Source organism: Coenobita brevimanus, chromosome 28 (assembly GCF_032717465.1).
Source record: "Coenobita brevimanus isolate Jiangsu-jjx chromosome 28, ASM3271746v2, whole genome shotgun sequence".
In the NCBI taxonomy this organism is placed as follows: Eukaryota; Metazoa; Arthropoda; class Malacostraca; order Decapoda; family Coenobitidae; genus Coenobita; species Coenobita brevimanus.
The window spans coordinates 37,690,346-37,706,164 of NC_136981.1; the positions used below are offsets into that span (position 1 = coordinate 37,690,346).

General features: G+C 44.3%; 2 protein-coding genes across 2 annotated transcripts in view; one reads left to right on the forward strand and one right to left on the reverse strand.

Annotated features, from left to right (window-relative positions):
* Nucleotides 1-6,157, forward strand: part of LOC145394783 (X-linked retinitis pigmentosa GTPase regulator-like) — a 23,337-nt gene extending 17,180 nt beyond the window's left edge. The window contains exons 10-15 of the mRNA XM_080268562.1: nucleotides 792-932; nucleotides 2,348-2,452; nucleotides 4,198-4,348; nucleotides 4,942-5,070; nucleotides 5,454-5,569; nucleotides 6,134-6,157. Coding sequence (XP_080124688.1) covers nucleotides 792-932; nucleotides 2,348-2,452; nucleotides 4,198-4,348; nucleotides 4,942-5,070; nucleotides 5,454-5,569; nucleotides 6,134-6,157 — 666 coding nt within the window. The remainder of the gene's footprint in view (nucleotides 1-791; nucleotides 933-2,347; nucleotides 2,453-4,197; nucleotides 4,349-4,941; nucleotides 5,071-5,453; nucleotides 5,570-6,133) is intronic.
* Nucleotides 6,158-10,458: 4,301 nt separating this feature from the next.
* The window catches only part of Nup54 (nuclear pore complex protein Nup54), a 43,212-nt gene continuing 37,851 nt past the window's right edge, over nucleotides 10,459-15,819 (reverse strand). Inside the window, exons 16-19 of the mRNA XM_080268638.1 lie at nucleotides 14,769-14,874; nucleotides 13,473-13,623; nucleotides 12,572-12,691; nucleotides 10,459-10,954 (exon numbers count right to left, since the gene is read on the reverse strand). Coding sequence (XP_080124764.1) covers nucleotides 10,742-10,954; nucleotides 12,572-12,691; nucleotides 13,473-13,623; nucleotides 14,769-14,874 — 590 coding nt within the window. The 3' untranslated portion in view covers nucleotides 10,459-10,741. The remainder of the gene's footprint in view (nucleotides 10,955-12,571; nucleotides 12,692-13,472; nucleotides 13,624-14,768; nucleotides 14,875-15,819) is intronic.

The window sequence follows — 15,819 nt, forward strand, 5'->3', positions numbered from 1 at the left end:
CCTGTAAGGGTTGGCCATATATAAATTGCCTTCATGTCATCCTGTCCTCTGCCATTTGCCTGCCCTCCCTCCAGCTCACACACACCCTCCATCTCATACTCGGTCTCCCTCTCCCTCCTCTCTACATGGCTAGTCACTCACTCATGCTTGTTATGGACAGGAGGCTGAACCAAGTGACTCTCTCTCTCTCTCTCTCTCTCTCTCTCTCTCTTGTTTCTTTAATAATAGGTGAGGAAATGAAGTAATGTTTGAACACTTATATCTATCTGTCTATCTATCTATCTGTCTATTGCCAGATGCCTTAATCCCATAAGGGGTGGCCACAAACAAATCCCCTCCATGTCACCCTGTCCCCTGCCATTTTGCTGCCCTCCCCCCAGCTCACAGTTACCTCTCTCCCTTACTGTGTGTAAATCGTCTCATTTATAAGGGCTCCAGTGTGCTTGCATGGCGGCTTTCCACGCTGCTTGATCTCTGGCAGCCTCCCTATTCAGTCCTTTATTCCTGAGGTCACACTCTATATATGGTAAACTATAGTATAATATATTACCTGTCTTCCAGTTTCCAACAATGAATACTATCTGTCTATCTATCTATCTATAGCCAGACACCATAATCCCTTAAGGGGTGGCCATTTGTCTTTGAGTTAGTTGTTTTACAGGGAGGGGCACTAACCCTCCGCCAACCCACTTGTTGACTCGTAGGGAACGCGTATGGGTTGGTTATACGGTTACCACCCTTATGGGATGATGGCGTCTGGCAGGAGATAGATATAGATATAACTTGACCAGGTTGGCTGTGGAGGGTGTCACACGATGGTGGTGGGGTGCCGGAATGGTGAGGTGGATGAGGCGGACACGCAGGTCAAGAATGGCGTCATTGGCTCTGACCCACACACCGGACCGGCACGTGCCCGACGCAGGATGGTAGATGTGAGTATAAGGAGGGTAGATGTGAGTATTAGGAGGGTAGATGTGAGTATTAGGAGGGTAGATGTGAGTATTAGGAGGGTAGATGTGAGTATTAGGAGGGTAGATGTGAGTATAAGGAGGGTAGATGTGAGTATTAGGAGGGTAGATGTGAGTATAAGGAGAGTTAGTATTGGTGGTAATATGGTGATGATGATGATGATGATGATGATAATGACAATGACGATAATAATAATAATAATGATGATGATGATAATGACAATGATGATAATAATAATGATGATGATGATAATGGTGATGATGATGATGATGATGACAATGACGAAGATAATAATAATGATGATGATGATGATAATGACAATGACGAAGATAATAATAATGATGATGATGATGATGATAATGACAATGATGAAGATAATAATAATGATGATGATAATGGTGATGATAATGATGATGATGATGATGAAGTTCAATAACCTTTAGATATAGGGTAGGAATGAGTCTCCTTGGTTACTAGTCAAATCATCCCTCCATCTAAACCATCAAAAAGGGCTAGGGATCTCTCTCAGTTTATTGGGCAGACTCTAATTCCACATTCCTCATCCACTCTCCTCTTACTCTCTCTAATTCCACATTCCTCATCCACTCTCCTCTTACCCTCTCTAATTCCACATTCCTCATCCACTCTCCTCTTACTCTCTCTAATTCCACATTCCTCATCCACTCTCCTCTTACTCTCTCTAATTCCACATTCCTCATCCACTCTCTTCTTACTCTCTCTAATTCCACATTCCTCATCCACTCTCTTCTTATTCTAATTCCACATTCCTCATCTATTCTCTTCTTACTCTAATTCCACATTCCTCATCCTCTCACTTCTTACTCTAATTCCACATTCCTCATCCATTCTCCTCTTACTCTCTCTAATTCCACATTCCTCATCCACTCTCCTCTTACACTCTCTAATTCCACATTCCTCATACACTCTCTTTTCTTTCTCAAATTCCACATTCCTCATCCACTTTCTTCTTACTCTAATTCCACATTCCTCATCCACTGTCTCCTCTTACTCTCTCTGATTCCACATTCCTCATCCACTCACTTCTTACTCTCTCTCACTAATCTTGTCACCTCTCTCTTCCTCTCTACATATAACTCTCTCCTCCGTCTCTCAACCTCTTCCATGCCTCTGCTTCCCATCCACTCACTAGATGCATTTTTCTTTTGCACTACAGCTTGTCGTACCTCTTCATTCCCCCATGCTGTTCCTTGCTCTTAAAATCACAGGCCACTCATTTTATCACAGTGCTTCAGAATACTAGGTAGGTAGGTAGGCAGGTAGGTAGGTAGGTAGGTAGGAAGGTAGGTAGGTAGGGTAAGAGGCTCGATGATGTTTGTTTTAATTCTCTGTTCCCCAGGGTACGCTGCCGCCCGTCAAGTCTTTTGGTCTTCCTGCCTTGAAACACACTGTCCTGCCCACCGTCCCTAATACAGAGGACTCACCACATATACAGGAGATTCAGGTACCTATTTCTCTCTCAGCATGACTCATTCTTTCCTCTCAGCCTGTTTCATTCTTGTGCTTGTTGTATCGTTTATAAAGGCCTCAACGTGCGTGCTTGTGTCAGCCTTGGTCACCTAATGGCGGCTCTCCACGCTGCTGAATCCCTGGCAGCCTCCCTACTCAGTGCCTTATCCCTGAGGTCACAATGTATGACCTCATCCCAACCAGCATTCACACTTCTCACTCTCCACACCCAATTGTTATCCTGCATCCTCTTCACATGCCCAAACCATCTCAATCTACCCCTCCTTATCACAACACCAATACACTCCAGTCCCATCCTTCCTCCCAAACCATCTCAATCTACCCCTCCTCATCACAACACCAATACACTCCAGCCCCATCCTTCCTCCCAAACCATCTCAGTCTACCCCTCCTCATCACAACACCAATACACTCCAGTCCCATCCTTCCTCTCAACTCTTCAGTTGTAATCCTAGCCTCCCCCTCCCAGGCCCCCCATCCATCCAGTCACATAATTCTCCAGTGTTGGGACTTGTAGTTAAGGGCAAAAAAGAAGTTTAACCGCCACCTCACTCATTGCCTCATACAAGGTGATATGCCACTGCTGGCCACGCTGATCGCCTCACATGAGGTGATGGGTCTCCGTGCCGTAATTTCAAGCACAACAAAGCATCAGTGGTGTCCGTGGGAGCGTTGAGTCTCCCTCCACACCACCAGCAGCTGTTGCTAAGCCCTACCGCACTGCACTTGCCAAATACCTTGTATGTAGTAACCTTGGGGGGCGCGGTAGCACAGTGGTAGCGCGCTGGACTCGTGATCGGGGGATTGCGGGTTCGAGCCTCGCCTGGGCTGCCGTGCTGGGAGTGGTAGCTCGCTCCTGTAACCCTAGCGGGGCTATATAGTCCAATACAGGGCTTAGCTCAGGGGAACTCCATTTCTCCCATTTTTTGTATGTAGTAAGTCAGTGCTCGTTTGTAGCACACCAGTGGTGGATTCACGCACATCTACCTGCCACGATGCCGACCCCACACCCACCCACAAGGCGTTAATTACAAAAAGGTGAGGGTGATGAAGAGTTTAGGCTCAGAAACACTTGATCTGATGACAAAAAATCAATGTAATAAAAAAAAGTCCTAAAACAATGACTCAGGGAAGGTAGACAGGTTGGTCAGAATTAGTACAGTGGGGGTCAAAAGACACTTAATTTTCATAAAAGAATCTTAATTTTTCAAAAGCAGTTCAAAGCCAACTATTCCAGATTTTTATGAATGAGGACACCTGTAATCTGGTGTATGCAATTATTATTTTTTTTTATTTGTTTTTTTCGTCCCCTGTTTGTCTTTGTAAGAGAGAGAGAGAGAGAGAGAGAGAGAATATGTGAAATGAGAGCAAGAGGACGTGTAAAGAAGGAAAGATGGACAGAGGGAGAATGTTTGTATGAGAGAGAGAGAGACAATGTGATGAGAGAGAGAATATGTGATGTGAGCAAAAGGAAATGGTAACAATGAAAGGTGGAGAGAGAAAATGTTTGTGAGAGAGAGAGTTAAGATGTGACAGGAGAGAGAAAGAGAGAGAGAGAGAGAGAATCAAAATGAGGTCAACTGTATAATGCTTCGTGTTTCAGGGGAGAGAGAGAGAGAGAGAGGGGAAGGGGGGAGTAAAGGAGAGAGAGGGGGAGGAGAAAGAGAGAGAGGGAGAATTGTACGTATGAGGTGAACTTTATAATGCGTTGTGTTTCAGGATAACGATGATAACGATGGTGATGGCAGTAAAGGTGGTGCTTGTAATGGGGTGCTTGGACCAGGCCATGGATTATCGGAGAGTGACAGTGATGACAACCATCCCATCACATCCCAAGTGGAAAATACACACCTCATAGTGGAGAAGAAGTGTAAGTATAAGTGTAGTTTGTGTGTATAAGTAGGAGTGGAAATGACAGTGATGGATATGTAGTGCGTCCCTGAATGTGACGCCTGGGGGGGCTAGGTTTATGATGGAAGAATTGAGAGGAAGGATGGGACTGGAGTGTATTGGTGTTGTGATGAGGAGGGGTAGACTGAGATGGTTTGGGAGGAAGGATGGGACTGGAGTGTATTGGTGTTGTGATGAGGAGGGGTAGATTGAGATGGTTTGGGAGGAAGGATGGGACTGGAGTGTATTGGTGTTGTGATGAGGAGGGGTAGACTGAGATGGTTTGGGAGGAAGGATGGGACTGGATTGTATTGGTGTTGTGATGAGGAGGGGTAGATTGAGGAAAAGACCTGGGATAAAGTCACAGAGAGTGGCCTCAGGGATAAGAGACTGAGTAGGGAGGCTGCCAGAGATCAAGCAGTGTGAAGAGGCACCATTAGGTGACCAAGACTGATGCATGGAAGGAAGTTGGAACCTTTATAAATGATACAGTAGAATAAATACAATAAATATGCTCATTTCTCATGTACGGATGTGTAGAATTACCTCTGTTGATACCTTATTAATTTCCAGCTGGGCGTCTGGCTAATTTCTTCAGAGGTCTAGGAAAGAAGAAGGCCGTGTCAAGCTCCCAGACGCCACCTGATGCAAGAGTTGTGGTTGTAGATGCACACCGGCCGTTGGAAAAGGAGACGGTGTTAGGTATGGGGTTTATTGCTCACGTAATGCCACTCAGGGATAAGTGAGGCTGGTCACTCTTATCTTAAATATCAGGACCAACTTGCCTAGCCCAGGACTCCTACGCTCCTCATAGGGCAACACAGGATTAGATGATGATGATGATGATGATGGTGATGCATTATCATTATTATTATGATGATCTGGATGTTCATGATGATATTGATAATGGTGGTGGTGATGGTTTTGGTGGTGGTGATCTCCCTGATGATGATGATAATGGTGATGATGATGGACTGATTGATGATAATGATAATTGATGGATGGGTGGTGGTGGTGGTGGTGGTGTGGTGGTGGTTGATTGATTGATGGATGATTGTGATTTATGTATGTATTAATTTTCACAGAGTCAGTTGGTGAGGCCAGTAGCAACAACAAAGGCAGTGCAGTGATTGGCGGTGATGTTGCTGCCCCTCAGGCCTCTGCCGTACCTCCATCACGCCACACATCCGGCCATACACACGTAAGCAGCTGTGGTTTAGAGCTGATTATTTACCTGGTTATATTTGTGTCATTACCATATTGTTTGTATTGATTATAAATCCTCCAATATGCATGTGTTGGTATTGGTCACCTAATGGCGGCTGTCCATGCTGCTCGATCTCTGGCAGCCTCCCAATCCATGCCACTCAAGATCTGGCAGCCTCCCTATTCTGTCCCTTATCCCTGAGGTCACACTCTGTGACCTTGTCCCAGGTCTTTTTTGGTCTGCCTCTCACAGCCCTACTCCTGATGTTCACACTTCTCATCTTCCACCCCCAACAGTCATCCCATATCCTTTCCACATGCCCAAACCATCGCATCACAACACAAGTACACTTCAATCCCATCCTTCCCCTCAACTCCTCCATTGTAAACCTAGTCCCTCCCAGACCTCACATTCAGGGACACACAACGCATATCATCACTACTATGAATACATTACACACATACAGTTGCCCTTCATCATCATCATCGTCATCTGGACCTCCTTTCCCACCCTAGGGCACTCTTTATATGTTACTAATTCACCTTTCCTCTTTTCCAGTCCAAGGCGTGTGCAATACTGTAAGAAGCTGACGGAGATATAGAAGTGAAATCTCAGGACAAATTCCGATAAGTATAACATTTGCCGATTTGTAAACTGAATTCGCCTTTCTAGTCAGTTGTAGTTTCCTTACCATATATTTTTTTCATTTTTCACTAACAACCAAGGATACCAAAGAGTCTTGCATTCCTTCTAAAACTTCTATCTTGAGACATGAAGCATAGGGTAATAGAGTGTAATAATAAAAATAGTAATAATAATAATAATAATAATAATAATAGTAATAACAATAACAATCCATCCCATCATCCAATTCTGTTTTGCCCCATGAGGAGCATAGGAGCCCAGGGCTAGGCAAGTTGGTCCTGACATTTAAGATGAGAGTGACCAGCCTCACTCATCCCTGAGTGGCATTACGTGAGCAATAAACCCCAACCATCTCTTGGATATAAACCTTCACCGGCTCAATCCAATTGGAGTGCAATAATTACTCACTAAACCACCAGGTGCCATAATTAGGTTATATGGTTACCACCCAGCATAGTAAATGGTTTCTTGGTGTACAAGAAACCATTTGGCTTGTCACTCAGTGTAGAGTCACCCACAGGCAGAAGGAAGAGGAAAGAATGAAGGAAAGAAAGATAGAAGAGGAAGGAATGAAGAGAGGAAAGGGCAGACATCCAAAGCAGCACTACATCAAGTGAGTGGACGGTGAGCATCCTCACTTACCACATCATTATTATCGTTATTATTAATATTATTATTATTATTACTGTCTGGCAATAGATAGATTATTATTATTATTGTTAAGTTTATAATTGCTTCCTCCAGAGATTTTAGACATTTTGGGGTTCATAAGCTTATGTTTTTGTCTGATAAGGAAACTCCTTAACACCTCTTCCTTAGTGATTTATTTTTGGATATGGCTGATTAATATCTGTTTGTATGTTATGCAGAGTATGGTGATACTGGAAGGATTTTATATAACACCAGAGGACAGTATGGTGTAATAAGCAAACTGAATCACTTAGGAAAAGGTGTTAGGGGCATCCCTAACCAATTATTATTATTCAGTGGGTGATAATATGCAACTTTGACCTGTATGCATGTCAGTTAAGGAAGCTCCCTAACACCTTTTCCTTACCAGTTTATTTTTGCCTACAGCCCATTAATATCCCCTTGTGTGTTATTTTTGCCCTCCATGTTGGTGTTTAAAAGACATAAACATACAAGAGAGCAGTAAGGCATAGGAAAATAAATCAATAAGAAAAAGGTGTTAGGGAACTTCTTGATAAAAAAGGAATGGTGGTGAATTAGCTTTAGTCCAGTATCCTCATCAGTTAAGGAAGTTCCCTAACACCTTTTCGTAAGAGACTTATTTTATTTATTACACCTTACTGGTCTCATCTGTGTTACATTGTCATTCTCATATCACCATACTCTGCATTGATGACATACAAAAGGATATTAACCAGACATATCCAAGAATAAATCACTAAGGAAGAGGTGTTAGGGAGCTTCCTTAACCCACAAGAAGACAGGACTTGGTATCTAACTGTGCCTAACTCTTCCAGTTCAAAAAGTTAGATCTAAGCTGAATGAAATTAGATGTGGTGACGTGGAGGTGATTTGTTTGTGGCCACCCCGTATAGAATTAAGACATCTGGCAATAGATAGATAGGAATAACAAAAATAAAGATGTACAGAGGTGAATGGACACTGGCTTGTATTTTCGAACTTAAGGAAGCTCCCTAACACCTTTTCCTCATTGATTTATTTTTGGATACAGCTGGCTAATATTCCCATGTATGTTATTAATGCAGAGTATGGTGATATTGATGATTTAAGTAACAGAGATGAGGACAGCATAATAAATCACATTGGAAAAGATGTTAGGGAAATTAATTGCTTAGGAAAAGGTGTTAAGGAAATAAATCACTTAGGAAAAGATGTTAGGGAAATAAATTGCTTAGGAAAAGGTGTAAAGGAAATAAATCACTTAGGAAAAGGTGCTAAGGAAATAAATCACTTAGGAAAAGGTGCTAAGGAAATAAATCACCTAGGAATAGGTGTTAGGGAAATAAATCACTTAGGAAAAGGTGTTAAGGAAATAAATCACCTAGGAATAGGTGTTAGGGAAATAAATCACTTAGGGAAAAGTGTTAGGAAGCTTCGATGAAATTACAAGCCACTGTTTGTATGATGAGGCAGGACGTGTTGTGAACAGTTGAGTACAAATGTTGTGTAGCTTAACTTTCCATTTACTCATGTAATCACTAGTATGTATAACCCTTGGACTCTAACTTGGCCTAAAATTGCCATCTCTCCGGCTTGAATCCCAAGTTGTTGTAACACCAGAATAATATGATGCTAGTCATGAAGAAGTGCTATGGAAAGGATCTAGAGCCATAGTATTGTCTTCTCCAGCCACTGACCTACATGACAAAAAGCTACAAAAGGACAAAATTGGGCCAGGTTAGTGTAAATGACCTATAGTAGGTGGGAAAGCTGTCTTCCACATGCACAGTTTGCATGAGTCAGTTATTCATACAGATTATATATATATGGCAAATAAATTTGTTTAATGCCATATAGTACGTTATTATTTTTTACCCTACTTAGTGAGGCAACAACAGGATTAATCAGTGTCAGGATTATCCTCAGAGGGGATTAATCTGTTTCATATAATGATTTTCTGTGAAGGAGCAATTCTTTATCCTCTTTACAGACTGATGATGCCCCCAGCCAAGTCCACCACCACCACCACCACACATCACCAGCAGTAAACATGAACACTGACAGTATGCCCTTCACACCACACTTAATGTATGTCCTTCACATTGCAATGTACCCATGTCACACACATCGTCCAGTAAGGTCCTTGGAGTGACATACGACATGGGACTCGCCTTCAAAAACATATACAAGACATCAGGAGGCGGTGCACCCTCAGAGTTAGTATATTCAGGACAGTTACAAGGCCAGACTTTGGCCAACAGAAAAAAACACTTCATACTTTACAAACAATACCTTAGATCAGTGATGTCCTCTGCCTCCCTGGCGTGGGCTCCCATCCTGTCTAATACCCACTACAACATCCTGCAAGTCACACAGAACAGCAACTTACACTGCACCAAAACCACTCCACAACTCACATTCTGAACTAAAGTCCATCCTGTCAGAGACTACCCTGATATCAAGGGCACATAATGCTATGCAGCAGCCTGTGCCAATATACAACATCCTTGTCAGTACATGACATACACACAACACATCTAGGCACACAATCATCACACAAATATAATCAAACATCTACAACAATATCCCACCTCCAGACATCCCAACACAAGCATTGGAAAAACACCTACATACTCACTGCACACAATGGGGCAATTAGACACCTCCATCACACCACCATACTACAAACCCCCCTCCTGACATCCACCCATTAGAGGTGTCCTTAGAGATGACAGAGTTCACTTGGCTAGGCTTAGGTAAGACATCACCCAGCCCTCCTCAGCTAAAGCTAAGATCCGAGATGGGTGAAGTCACAGATGACACGTACCCAGGTTGTAGAATATGCCCACATAATATAACACAACGAAGCACTGCACAGCACGTCACACTAACACGTCAACAGTGTATGGAACCTATGGCACAACACCATAGTGATATTTGCTTACCTGGCATTGACAGGTCTGCTCCATCAGAAGGACCAGGGTTGAGAAACAACAGGATTGATCTACAAAGGATTACATTCTAATGAGGGACTGATCCTCTTCAGAAAACAGTTCTCCCTTGAACTCCATCTTCATCTGCCTTTCATAGGATTATTTCTAATGTGGATACATAAAGGGAAGGATGGAAGAATGCACACACCTCTTCCCCAGTCATTACTAAAAACTGCCATCTCGTCATCTTGAATGCTGAGTTGTAACCGTAGATTACACTTGAATATGATGCTGGTCAAGAAAAGCTGTGGAATGGGTGTAGAACTGCAGTACTGTACTGACTTTTCTGTCACTAAGCTATGCGAAATTAGCTGCAATGGGATGAAAATCTGGGCCAAGGTATAATAACTACGGTATAAATGTGTGAACAGCCACAGTCCAGAGGAGAAAGGATGGAATGAATACACACTGAATCAAAGTATAATGCACCATGTTCTGTACTGGAAGGCTTACAGTCAAGATACATCTTTCAGTGTATGAGTAATTTTATAAACTTTATGGAAAAAAAAGCCTGTCAACTTCATTACACTGGTTTAGATGTTTTATCAGACAAACACAGTACAGCCACTGGCCTTGGGTTTCTTCTTGCATTAAAAAAAAAAAAAAAAAAAAAAAAAAAAAAAATCTGACCTTTGTGACAGCAGGGCACTGGTTAGTTCATAAAGCAATAATGTTACTATTCATCAACATCATCAACCTCATCACCACCACCACCACTACCATCATCACCACACTCCATCAAAACTGTGGTGGTTGGGAAGCAGGGACAGGAAAAACTATCATCACAGCACCAGGTGAAATGGACAGTCAATTCCTTCCCTCACCAGTCCATAACGAGACAGTCTTCACAGGTTATTCTAAATGTGGGTTACGGATCCTAGCCAGACTTGCGTTGTGTCTCCTCCAGCATGGTGTCTACAATGTGCGTGTCTTCCTTCACCACCGTCACCACCGCCTTCAGTGCGTCCTGCTGCCACGCCACGTACTGCGACACCTCCTGCTCCTTGTCGCTCACCAGGCCGTAGCGCTGACCCCCACGAGAGTTCCCGGGCTTCACTGACATCTGTGCCATCAGTTCATTCAAGCAACCCTGAAATTAGCGGGGGACATTAGAAACACTTCACAAACGACACACACAATCTACCAACCTACCCACTTACCTACCTATCTATCTACCTACTTACCTTCCTACCTACCTTCCTGTCTATCTATCAATTGCCAGATGCCTTAATCCTATAAAGGATGGCCACAAAAAAGTGCCTCCACATCACCCTCTTCTCTGTCATTTACCTGCCTTCCCTGCAACTCACCCCCTCTCTCACGTATCTCTCCACTCCATTCCTTCATCTCATCCTTGGTCTCCCTCTCCTCCTCCTTCCTTCCACCTCACTCACATACACTCATCTAATCAGTCTCTCATTCTCCATCCTCTCCACATGGCCAAACCACCTCAAAATATTTCTCTTAATGCTTTCAATCACATCCACATCAATACCACAATATTCTTTTATGTCCTCATATGCCTGTCTGTCTCTACTGTGCAATAATACACCACTTCTTAATCATCATCACCATCATCATTGACATCATCACCACCACCATCATCATCATCACCATCACCACTGACACCACCACCATCATCATCATCACCATCACTATCATCATTGACACCACCATCATCATCATCACCACCACCACCATCACCATCACACCAATTCTGCCCACCAACAGATGTTATGAGGTAGGGCCCAGAAGGCAAGGAAATGAAAATAAATGATAGTAAGCCACACACTCATTTACTCATCATTCAAGCCCCTGGAATCCTGACTCCACCTCATATGCAGTAAAACCCAATAACTCTCATTTACTCATCATTCAAGCCCCTGGAATCCTGACTCCACCTCGTATGCACTGAAACCCAATAACTCTATACAGTCCTTGCTACCTCAACATAATTCCAGTCACCATCGTATCATAATTATCGTATCATACTGTTTATAAAGTCTCCAAAAGACTGCATAAGCCAGACTTGGTGACCTAATGGCATCTCTCCACACTGCTTGATCTCTAGCAGCCTCTCTGTTCAGTCCCCCTATCCCTGAGGTCACACTGTATGACCTCATCCCAAGTATTTATCAGTCTGCCTCTCACAACTCCACCTCAACATTCACACCTCTCACCCATTTATTTCTCCAGTACCATAGGCCTTTGCAGAGTCAAATACAATCATGTGGAACTACGGCAGCAAAACTGAAATGAACTAGACCGCCAAACTCATGGGGTTAAAGAGATAATGAATGAAATCGGAGATGAGTAACAGCCACAGACCTGACTCCCACATGCAATACTGACACAATGTAAGTTGCTGTTGTTCTTTCTTAACCTTGGTCTGTGTGGCCAAGCAGACCCATCAACACAGGCAAGCAACTGGTTCCGTGGGGCCGTCCTACAGGTACACTACAGCACATACACAGTTTAAGGATCTGATGTCCCCTTGCAGTAGACAGTACATCACCAGGATTGGATCAGGGCCTTCCCATGGTGAGGTGCAGGGAAATATGGGGAGGTTTGGCTCCTGGATGGATGCCACAGCTGCTCCACCACATGCAGGCTCCTCATTGGCACCTCAAAAATGTAGATACAGTAATACAACCCCATGGAAGGCGATAAAATGTCAAGTACAAAGTGGTGAGTAAGTGTTGGTTACCCTGTACTGTGTGGGCTGCATCAGCTGCATGTACAGGTCCTCCAACCTCATGCGTATCTGCTCCTCAGTCTGGTCCAGCGGCACTCCTCTCTTCCTCTCAACTTCTTGTGCAGACACCAGCTGTGGAGGGGAAATTACTGAGGTATTAACAACAGCCACAGCCCAGTATGAAGTCCACACAGCCAGTCTTTAAGCTGTTCTATAAATGTCTATCTATCTATATAACCAGTTGCCCTAATTCCATAAGGGGTGACCACAGACAGTAGTAGTTGCAACCCCTCCCATGCTCATTAGACTGCAAACCCAGTGGAGTGCTGGCCAAAGGTATCCCTCTCCCACTGTTCATCATCCCACTTTCAGGGGAGGATGAGGGCCATCTGTATAACCTGGCAGCTCCACTTCCCAGACCTATCAGTGCCACCACATGAAGGCCTCCCTCTTCCACCCCATCCTACAAACCACACCTATCTATCTATAACCAGATATATACCATAATCCCGTAAGGGGTGGCCGTTAGCCTGAGCTTGTTTTATGGGAAGGGGTATTAACCCTCTGCCAACCCACTTGCTGACATGCAGGGAACACATATGGGTTGGTTATATGGTTACCACCTAGTGCTGTAAATGGCTTACAGGAAACCATTAGGCTTGTCACTCAATGTAAAGCCACCTGAAAAGGAAAGAGGAGTAATAAAAAGTGACAGGAAAGATGGGAGAAATAGGAGAGAGGAGGACAGGCACCGAGAAAATAAGATATAGGTGAAGGAAGAAGTAGACACCACTACATCAAGTGAGTGGATGATGGTAAGACATAGAAAGAGAGGAGGACAGACACAGAAAAAGAATGATATAGGTGAAGGAAGAAGTAGGCAGCACTACATCAAGCCACCACCCGCCCCCACCTTCAGCACTCTCCTGGTGAGGCTGGCTTGCTTCCACTTGGCATTCTGTATGGCTGCCTTCACCATGGTCTGCTTGTGTCTCAGTTGGGTGATGTCGTCCATGATATCCTTCATGCTGGTCTGTAGCATCTCAGCGTGTTGCTCCTGAAGCCTGGCACAGGGAGAAAAAGATGCATTGGACAGTAATCCCTGTGTTTTAATTATTGGTTTCTCGTCTATCTATCTATCTATTGCCAGACGCCTCAATCCCGCTTGGGGTGGCCACAAACAAATCGCCTCCAAGTCGCCCTGTCCCCCGCCATTTCACTGCCCTGCTCCCAACTCGCACCCCCCTCTCTCATATACCTCTCCACCCCATCCCTCCATCTCATCCTCGGTCTCCTCCTCCCTCTTCCCCCCTCCACCTCACTCACATACAGTACACTCTCTTCGTCAGTCTTTCACCCTCCATCCTCTCCACATGGCCAAACCACCTCAGTGTGTTCCTCATAACGCTTCCTATCACATCCACATCAACACCACAACGCTCCTTTGTTTAATGACTGGTTTGTTGTACTGTATCATTTATAAAGGCTCCAGCACACTTGCATGCAGCTCTCCACACTCTCGATCTCTGGCAGCCTCCCTATTCAGTCCCTAATCTCTGAGGTCACACTCTATGACCTCATCCCAGGTCCTCTTTGGTCTGCCTTTCACAATCCTACCCCTGGCATTCACACTCCTCACCTCCCACACCCAACTGTCATCCTCCATCCTCTCCACACGCCCAAACCATCTATCATAAACCCAATGACTAACAAGACTTAATGTTCAAACAGTATATTATAACATAGAAGTTAGGAAGGGTGACTATCATCCACTCACTCAATGTAGTGCTGCCTTTAGGTAATGCTACACTGAGTGACACACCTCATGGTTTCCTGTAACTCAGGAAACCATTTACAATGCTGGGTGGTAACCATATAAGCAAACAACGGGTTGATGTGGAACCTACTAAGACGCCACAGTTATCTGGGTGGAGATACAAATGTGGCATCCACCCAGGAACAAACCTACACACTCTTCCCCATGTCCTGCTGTGATAAGACACTGTAAATTATCCATCTACCTATCTATCTATCTATCTATGGCCAAGGGGAACACTGGTTTATCACACAGGACGGCCATGCAGGAAGGGGAGGGGGGGGGGTTCTTGCCTGTGACTGATGGGTCTGCTCATCTAGACAGACCAGGGTTACTCAACATCAAAAACAAACTCTCTCTCTCTCTCTCTCTCTCCACACCAGCAGTACTCACTTAAACTGGTTCTGTAGTTCCTGGAAGCCAACTTTTACAACAGGGAAGAACTTCCTGGGGTCCGGATTCTCCCTCTTGCCCTGTTCCCACAACGCTGGGTCAATGCCTGGAAATACAAGAATGGGCTGGACTGGAGTAGAAGACATTTATCTATCTATCTGTCTGTCTCTCTCTTTATCTATCTATTTATCTATCTACAGCCAGATGCCTTAATCATATGAAGGGTGGCCACAAACAAGGCAATGATAGGAAAGGAAGGACTGGACTGGAATACAAGACATCTATCTATCTATCTATTTATCTCTCTCTCTGTGTCTATCTATTTGTCTGTCTGTCTGTCTGTCTATCTATCTATCTATGGTCAAATGCCTTAATCCTGTATGGGGTGGCCACAAACAAATTGCCTCCATGTCGCCCTGTCCCCTGCCATTTCACTGCCCTGCTCCCAGTTCACACCCCCCTTTCTCATATACCTCTCCACTCCACCCCTCCATCTCTTCCTCGGCCTTCCCTTCCCTCTCCCCCCCCCTCCACCTCATTCACATACACTCTCCTCGTTAGTCTCTCTCTCCATGTATAAATTGTTCTAAAGGGAACACTGGGATTTGTGGTAGAGGGGGATGTGAGGTGGGTGGAGGACAGGAAAATGGCAGGGAACAGGATGACATGGAGGAGATTTGTCTGTGGCCACCCCTTACATGATTAAGGTATCTGGCAATTGATAGATAGACAGATATATAGATAGACTGGCCTAGATGGTTTACTGGCCTAGATGGTTTACTGGCCTAGGTGGTTTACTGGCCTAGGTGGTTTACTGGCCTAGATGGTTTACTGGCCTAGGTGGTTTACTGGCCTAGATGGTTTACTGGCCTAGATGGTTTACTGGCCTAGGTGGTTTACTGGCCTAGATGGTTTACTGGCCTAGGTGGTTTACTGGCCTAGGTGGTTTACTGGCCTAGGTGGTTTACTGGCCTAGATGGTTTACTGGCCTAGATGGTTTACTGGCCAAGGTGGTTTACTGGCCTAGATGGTTTACTGGCCTAGATGTAGA